Source organism: Rhinoderma darwinii, chromosome 6 (genome assembly GCF_050947455.1).
Source record: "Rhinoderma darwinii isolate aRhiDar2 chromosome 6, aRhiDar2.hap1, whole genome shotgun sequence".
NCBI lineage: Eukaryota > Metazoa > Chordata > Amphibia > Anura > Rhinodermatidae > Rhinoderma > Rhinoderma darwinii.
Genome location: NC_134692.1, coordinates 31,717,983 through 31,727,136, shown reverse-complemented (window position 1 = coordinate 31,727,136; position 9,154 = coordinate 31,717,983). Strand labels below are relative to the sequence as shown.

Here is a 9,154-nt window from a genome sequence, read left to right as displayed (position 1 = left end):
AGTAATCTTCACTGAAGAAACAGCCTCTCCCCAGCCTGTAATGGCTGATAACAGAGTACAACACATTGCATTTTAGTGTACAGACAGTGCAGATAACAGATGTTTTTTTACGTTTTGCCTATGTAAGCCTCAGTATATTGCATTACCACATTTAATGACCCTTCCATTAAAATCATATTTACTATAGTTTTACATGTACAATCAATCTTATTTACTATATACATTTTTGTCAATGTTCACAAATTATTTCAGCCTAAAAGTTGATGGTTTCAGTCTGTGTAAATGACAAAAAATTGTCAGCAATTTTTATTAACCAATTTCATCAAAAATACTTAGGGTATGTGCACACACACTAATTACGTCCGTAATTTACGGACGTATTTCGGCCGCAAGTACCGGACCGAACTCAGTGCAGGGAGCCGGGCTCCTAGTATCATAGTTATATACGATGCTAGGAGTCCCTGCCTCTCTGCAGGACAACTGTCCCGTACTGTAATCATGTATTCAGTAAGGGACAGTAGTTCCACGGAGAGGCAGGGACTCCTAGCATCGTACATATGTATGATGCTAGGAGCCCGGCTCCCTGCACTGAGTTCGGTCCACTACTTGCGGCCGAAATACGTCCGTCAATTACGGACGTAATTAGTGTGTGTGCACATACCCTTAGTGTAACTTCACTAAAACCTGGAAGTTGAGGACTGCAGTTACCCTGATACCCAGGTAACGCTTTAACCCCTTTTGTGACACTAAGGGCTCATTCAGATAAACGTCCGTGTGCTGCGCATGGAAATCACGCGCCGCACACGGACCCATTGATTTCAATGTGGCTGTTCACACATGCAGGAGTTTTCACGCAGCAAGAGTCCGTTGCGTGAAACTCACTGCATGTCCTATATTGATGCACATCCGTGTGCGGTGCGGGATTTGCGCATCAATTCAATTGAATTTTTTTTTAAAAAAGATGTGCTTTGTGAGTGCGTGAATAACGCATGCCCCTCGCAAAGCACACTGATGCATAACACAACACACACGGACCAGATTCACGCATGGGAATCCGATATGCTCGTGTGAACGTAGCCTAAGGCCAGATTAACACAGTGTAGTTTTTGATGCATCTTTATGCTCTGTTCACATTTTGCATTATTGTCTTTACATCAGAGGTTCCGGTAGTTTTGCTGGCAAGAATAGCGTAGTCTGCGCAGCACACTATACTGAAAACCTGACAGACCCTATTTTAAGACATGGAATCCATCAGGATTCTTTGAGCTGCGTTCGAAAACTGATCCGCCATATGTTATAAATGGAAGCCATGACGTTACTGTGTACAGAGCCTTTAATAAGGAGTGGATAGGGAAACGAGGAGGTCTTTCCTCCAGCACCAAAATCTACATCAAACTGTCCTGTGTGAACTTGACCTAATGGGAATCCTGGAAACTAAGATATGGGAAGCTCCTCTGCATTCTCTTCACATCGGAGAGCTGGTGGTCATTGCTGGACTCCTTAAAGGCTATGTACACAATTTGAAATGGATATTATTATGTTTTTCAATAAAAAGGTAAATCAGTTTGATTGTTGAAACTTTATAATTAGTCTTTATTAAAAATTATTTCGATTTTTTTTTTTGAGATACAGCTGCTCTGTATTCTCTATACAGAGCGGCTGTGTCGTTCGCTATGACCTGAATCTGTCAGACCCGCGGACCTGACGGGTTCAGAATCAGCAGGTCCTGTGTGTCTCTGACATGCAGGATCCTCCTGTAATCTATCAAATCCTAGTTATGAACTTAGATGTGATTGATAGCAGCTCGATCCTGTCAGAGACACGCAGGACCCGCTGTCACTGAACCAGTCAGTAAAGCACTTACTCTCCTATGCATTTGGGCATAACCGGATACCAAACCCCCCAAAAAGCATACCTTAAACAATAAGTTGTTTTTTTTATAATGGAAGTCAATGGCAGAAGTTGCAAAACTTTGCAGCGTGCAACTCTCCAACATGAGGACCTTGTCAAACAGCTCCCCATATCTTCGCTTTCTTGATCCCAAGTGTGACATGGGTTTAGTGGGATATCGGAGTGAACTGCAGGCACAGGTGATGTTTTGAGTGGAGTAAGGTCCTGTTCACACCTGTTTTGGGACATTCTGTTCTTCTGCTCTGTCAGAGGAGCAGAACAAGGGAATGCCAAACGAGACTGTGGCGTTGTAACACGGACACCACCGGCAGCCGACAGAACCCATTGAATTTAATGGGTTCCATCGGCTTCCCATCGGGGTGTCCGTGGTTTTACCAGGAACAATAGCGCAGAATGCTGCATTATTGTTTCCGGTAATATCTGCCAGATCTGCGATGGAGACACCTAACGGAGCCCCCAATGCAGATGTGAACAGGCACTTAGGCGTTAAGTTTCTGTTTATTAGGTAGCTTACCCTACATTAGCAGAAGAAAAACACAAAACTGATGCATTTTGCGTATAGTATAGTATTATAGTCAAATATAACAATAAAAATAATCAAAAGAAGAATGTGTACCGTACAGTATTTACTACCAAAAAGAACGGAGCAATTATTTCCAGTAAGAAAAAAGTTCCATAACCAGTTTAGTGTTGGCGTATGTTAAAATGTGTATACAAAATACCACATGGGAATAGCCATTAAGCGGTTTAAGGCAGGGTTCACATTATATTTTTGCGTTTTTGTTGTGTTTTCAAACGTGGCCAAAAGAAACGCATCTGAAAACTGGTGCATTTTTTTAATACCTGTGCGTTTTTACAAAGTGTTTCAACTGTAAACCTAAGACCATTAAATTAAAGACCAGATTTTTCCCCTTGTTTTTAGTGGTGTTTTAAATTGCATTTTTTGTGTGTGTGTGTATGTGTATGTGTGTGTGTGTGTGTGTGTGTGTATATATATATATATATATATATATATATTAATTTTGTACACATGCCAACAAAGTACTTTCTATATTGTTTTATAGTATGGGTGTGCATACATTTTTTGGGTAGTCCGCTTTTTGTTTGTTTAACCTGATTATAGCTGAAAAATGTAACAAATGCATATGTTTTTCAGATGCACTTCTTTGGGCAGCAATGGAAAACGCAATAAAAACACAACGAAAACACTCAATGTGGACCAAGCTTAAGTGTGAACAAGGCCTAAATGATACAGCATTTGCCTTATATTGTTTTCTTCTAAGGTGTGAGGTGAGAAGACGTTTCAAAATGTCAAAAACCCTAAAAAGGAGCATATACAGGAAAGCACATACCTTGGGTTAAAACAGTCACAAATTAACATTGTACATATCTGCAAGAAGATAATGCCACAATTACAATTCTAGAAGATCTAGGAAAGTGATCAACTGGACCAATTCTCATGAATGCTGATGAAAATATATATTAATATATGAAATATAAAACACTTAGTAGTTACAGAATGATGGAACGAAAGTAGGAGCAACATCCAAAAGACCTAAAACTCAGTTATAATAAGAACTTAGTAAAAAAAAAAAACTGTTAAAAAGACATGTGGCACATAAATTGAAATTCAGACAGAGCAAATTTGGCAGTGATTCTCAGAACAATACATTTCATTGTTTATTTGAAAGTGAAACTTTTTTTATGTCCCATTTACAAAATCCATAATGCACGCTGCAAAGGCTGGGAGAGAAGAACTGAGGAGGTTTTACAAGAATGAAGGTTTCCGAATAAGTTGTTATACAACGTTTAATTACACTTTGAACAGAACTATACAAATCCTTGGGCTCCCCAGAGAGATCCTTAGGTAAAACAGCAAAAAATGGAAGATTTGATTTGAGTATTGCGTATCTGACTGGTATTGTGCTTTGATACAATTAGGGTTTATCAATATTCCAATAAATCAGCATTCAAGTATATTGCACTATAGAAAAATCCATGAAGCCTCCTCTAGTGGTCTCTGTTTTGCTCCTGTTTTACTGTCCTCTCAACCCCTTTGATCTTCTTATTTTGATGGGTTTTCACATGTTTGGCCAGATGATCGCTTCTCATGAATCTTTTCCCACATTCCGAACAGACAAACCTCTTTTCACCAGTATGAGTCCGTAAGTGCCTTTGTAGCTCATCAGATCTGGTGAAACTTTTACCACAGAACAACCAGTTACAAATAAAGGGTCTCTCTCCTGAGTGCCACCTTAGATGGGCCTTTAGGTGTGAAGTTTTCCCATACACTTTTCCACAACCTGGGATGTGGCAGATGTGCTGTTTCTTCTTTCCAGGCTCATCTGGACCACTAGAGGATTGACAATTTGGACATCTACATCTTCTGCATCTCCTGGCAGTAGCCAATGGGGATTTGGTCTGCAGAAGAGCAGCAATTTGAGTCTGGTATTGTGCAAAGTCTGAATGTCCTAGAACTAAACTTCTCTGGATAGGAAACCGGTGATGAGCATGAGGAATTTGAGACGGGTGCGTGACTGGGGTAGGTTGTTGAATACTCCACCATGGGATATCTTCTGCTGGATTGGGTGAGAGTTGCCGTGGTTGCTGATGTATCAGGTTTGAATGACCTGGTACGAATCCATGGATTGCAGAAGCAATAGGTGCACCAGGAGGATAAGGAACAGAAGATACATAGGTGGATTGGCAATTCGATGACTGAAAAGCCGCCATAGGAGAAGATAGCATATTCACTGGGGAAAATTCATATGGGTAGGAGGGGTCAGCAGGGGGAGTCAGAGGTAGTTCATGAGTAATAAATGTGGACTGTATGTGAGATGGGAGTTGACTTTTGGGGGCAGTTAGTCCAAGACTGTTATGTGCCTGAATGGCACCTGGAGAGTGCGTAGAAATGTCATTAGTCCATGGGTGGAAAATCCTTGAGGGGGATCCAATGGTTGGATCATAAGGAACCTGAATAAAGTCCGGACCACTTCCTGGTTGACCTATTCGACTACATGTAGCTGCCAGTAGAGCAAGTGGGGAATGTTTACTGACATCTGGTGAGGCGCTGGGTGTCCTGTCCTGTAATGGAAAAAGTGTTTAGTTTGCATATAAATATTGATTGAGATAAGTAGATTAATAGATAAGGGACATGTAGATAGTATGGAGATGTATAGATATGAGAGAGAGGGAGAGATAGATTGAAATATAAGAGACATGTAGATAGTTTGGAGATATATAGATATAAGGTAGATCTAGAATAGATAGATATAGAAAAAATATATATAGAATAGATAACTGGAAATAATTGAAAATAGTTTGTAAAGAGTAGATATATCTTCCAGGCTCGACAACTCATTCACCTGTATAAACAAATTCTTAGACATGGGACATACTATGTTTTTGCGAATAGACAATTAAAATGAGTCCATCAACATTTCCAGTTAAGACTGTCAGCTTAATGCTGTTAATGACTATTCTACACATTACAATATTTGAGCTGCTCTGGATGACCTATTAAGACTCAGGACATGAGAGAAGTAAAGGCAGTGCAGTAAATTGATGGACACATCTAGAAGTAACTGCTCGTTTCAAGTGTATTAGAAAACTTTTATATTACTTTCTTCAGCTATGAACATTGATCTATATGTCACTGGAGAATTGTATTTTCAACTTTGTTCCATATAATTGTCATTTTTATGACGCTCTTCAAAGAAATTTCAAAATGACCATAAAATACGTGAATTTAGATACAGCTATATTATTGGATAGTAATAAATATCATAGAAGATATAGATAATATGATACTATCTGATATATCGGTATTGACGAATTAAGAACTTGGATAATTCTATTTCTTGTAAATTTGCAATTCTCATGATACTAGTTAACTGTATAACTGCTTAAAAAGACTGTCTACTATCAGAGATTCTACCTGCTGTTCTCAGCTTGACCCCGCATGTTATCAAACTTCAATTTTGTAAGTTATGAAAGACTGCAAATGACCATATAAAACAATAAATCTATCTATCCTATCTATCTATCTATCTATCTATCTATCTATCTATCTATCTATCTATCTATCTATCTATCTATCTATCTATCTATCTATCTATCTATCTATCTATCTATCTATCTATCTATCTATCTATCTATCTATCTATCTATCCATCTATCTATCTAATATTTCTTAACTCCAACAAAGATAATAATATATCTGAAAAATCTTTTGTCATAGCTGTATATGGGATAGTAATTCTGATTACACCTAATTATTCCGTAAGTTTCCTGCTGCTAATTATGTTTCTATTGTCCTTGTACAGCTTCTACCTGTAGTTCACCAAGTGGAATCACTACCTACATGTAAGTCCAGTATTTAACTTTAATTGTTTCTTAACTAGAGTTGATATGAGGACATCTATAGATCATCAACCTCATTCTAAAAAGGTTCATTTATATTCCACTGTTGCATATAATTGTGTGTGTGTGTGTGTGTGTGTGTGTGTGTGTGTGTATATAATATATATATTTCCCAATGCTATAATATCTAAGCTCTTGGTGAACTTTTTAAAGTTACTTTTTCCAGGTGGCATCACCTGTGTCCTATGTAAATAAAACTTTGCTTGAGAAAGTTGATCTATAAAGAGAAGAATTTCCCGCTTTCCCTCACATAAAAAAAGTATCATTTCTATAACCAGATTTGAGAAAAAAGAAAATTGATATACATTCCCTCCTAGCTATGTATTGCATATCATGCAGATGCCTTAGTTGTTTTTGCAATTGCAACAACCTGTTGCGGCATCACTACCTGTGCAGGTGAAGTCCAACTGACCTGTAGAAATGCCTGGAGTGAGTCGTTCCTTAGTACAGCTACCGCAGCCATGGTGTTTCTCCTCCAGCTGGGCACTGTGATGGGCAGCACACTGCTGAAGATGCATGGAGGAAACCCCCTCACTCAGTGACTTCCCACCCAATAAGTGCCAGGTTGTTTGTTTGGTACTTGGCTGTGTGCAGGTTGATGCTCCTCCTGCCTCCCCTCCTTTCCAGCAGCCTCTTGACTGCCTGCAGTGGGAGCACCTCCAAGAATTTGATAAGGACTTTGCTGGGCCGCCAGCCAGTCACAACCCAGGCTCTGTCCCTTTGAAGTTCCCAGCTGCCCAATCATCAAAGCACAGCAGCTCTTTCACAAGAGAAAGCAAATCCTTTGAATGTACAAAAGCTCCTACCGAGTGTTTGTTGGTCTGGATAAAAGAACTGATTATTACAGGGGGTGGAAAGGGAGGTGATAAAGGCGGGACAATTAATGAACTAATCACTATGTGGGAAATGTATATACACAAATAATTGGATTTTCTTGATCAAAGGGACCCTCAGCTCCTGAAGACCCTGCACTGCTTGTCCACAAGCCTGGAGCCCCCTCCTCTGTACTTTTTGTAATTAGGGATTTGTAGCAAAGAGACAATCTCCCTTTGTTATTTGAGGATGGAGATGTTTTTATACTCTCTGGGGTGAATTTGGATGATAATATAATGTACTCACTGCTCAAGTTTCTTATTCCTTAAGTATTGTTATGATGATGCGGGTGAACGTCCCGGGAATGACTACAGTTTGGGATTTGACTGCGATCAGATGAATGTATCCGTATCGGAATGTTCATCTCTAAAGAGGTTTTCCATCAAAATATATCTATGGAAGAATCTAAGCGATAATGCTAATAAAATAGATAGGGATTGGCATGATGTGCCCGCTATCAAACTGCTTCTCCTCCTCTGTTAACACAGCGGTCAATCCAGACTAGTTGTCATTTAAGACAGACTGGTTGCTATGGATACAACTTATAAAGTTATGGAAGAGCATGGAAAGGGCAATGAGTCCTGCGCAGTACCCCAAGTATTAATTTCTCCATCTCTTATGTCCATATAAAACCTCATACATATGGCAAAGCCACATGTATGAACCCTGTATGGTGGCAAATGGAGTCCCTACAGGTCCGTAGGCAATTTGTGTGTCGTGATATGGTGCATCTGTGAGGCGCTATATTCTCCCCTGGTAGAAGAGAATACCTTCCTGATATGACATACGATCAAGCATATGACTATTTTTTTTTCGAAAACAAAATAAAACTTTTTGTGCTTACATATAAAATTAAGTGCATGTGGTGGTACTGGTATGGACTCATAGATGGCTATGGGTTCTGTATTAGGAAATTTTATTACACAGATCCATAATATAGCCATGTGCATGTAGTCTTTATCAGATTTTTAAAAATGCATTTAGGCAGAGAATCTTTTATCTAATATATATTCAAGCCAATTTGTTGCAATGTGAAAATTGATTTAATTGTAATAAATATCATTCTAAGTTAATATGTACATGCCTTTTGATTTTAATCACTGCAATTGTACCTATAAACCAGCCAACAAGAATGACTTTTTAGCAGATAAAATACATTTTCCAACTGAATCAATTTCTGTCTGTTGGTATTGGTTAATTTTTTTTTATTTTTTTTTTTACCAACAAAGCACCTATTATTTGATAGATATGGTTAGCTGACTTGTTTATGGAAGCTTTTAATTTTGGGTATATCAAAAAGATGTCATGGTAGAGGAATTACGCACACAGAGATGTTACAGTAAAGGGATAATGCACAGGTTGAGATCATAGCTCAGGAATAACACACACAAAAATGTCACACAATAAGAGAACAGATCATGATGTCACAGTGCAGGTACAATGCCCACAATGATGTCACAGTGCAGGTACAATGCCCACAATGATGTCACAGTAGAGGATCAATGCCCACAATTATGTCACAGTAGAGGATCAATGCCCACAATTATGTCACAGTAGAGGATCAATGCCCACAATTATCTCACAGTAGAGGATCAATGCACACAATGATGTCACAGTAGAGGAACAATGCACACACTGATGTCTCAATACAGGGATAATGCACAGCAGAAACACATGGATCTCCATGGCAAAATTGGCAGAAATGGGCCCCCTAAGTTGTTTGGCTACATAGGAGCTGCTAGGTCTGCTACCCTGTAATTGTAATCATTGTTAATGGTTGTCTTTTTTTGTTGTATTTATATGTTGTATTTATATTTAGGTGTAGGGTAATTTTATCATTCATTGTCTCTGATTTTGCACCATTCATGGTCACTTTCCAGCAACCCCCCAAGTATTTAAAAAGTGGTGTGACTACTCTGAACTGCCCTCTAACTCTATGGTAGCTATG

The 9,154-nt window shown here is 38.9% G+C and overlaps 1 protein-coding gene across 1 annotated transcript; it reads right to left on the bottom strand.

Annotated features, from left to right (window-relative positions):
- Nucleotides 1-1,580: 1,580 nt before the first annotated feature.
- SP5 (Sp5 transcription factor) lies at nucleotides 1,581-7,108 on the bottom strand. The gene is made up of 2 exons (XM_075829431.1): nucleotides 6,746-7,108; nucleotides 1,581-4,995 (listed from the first exon to the last, which is right to left on the bottom strand). Exons 1-2 carry the CDS (start codon nucleotides 6,794-6,796, stop codon nucleotides 3,922-3,924), a joined length of 1,125 nt encoding a protein of 374 aa, XP_075685546.1. The 5' UTR covers nucleotides 6,797-7,108; the 3' UTR covers nucleotides 1,581-3,921.
- Nucleotides 7,109-9,154: the final 2,046 nt, after the last annotated feature.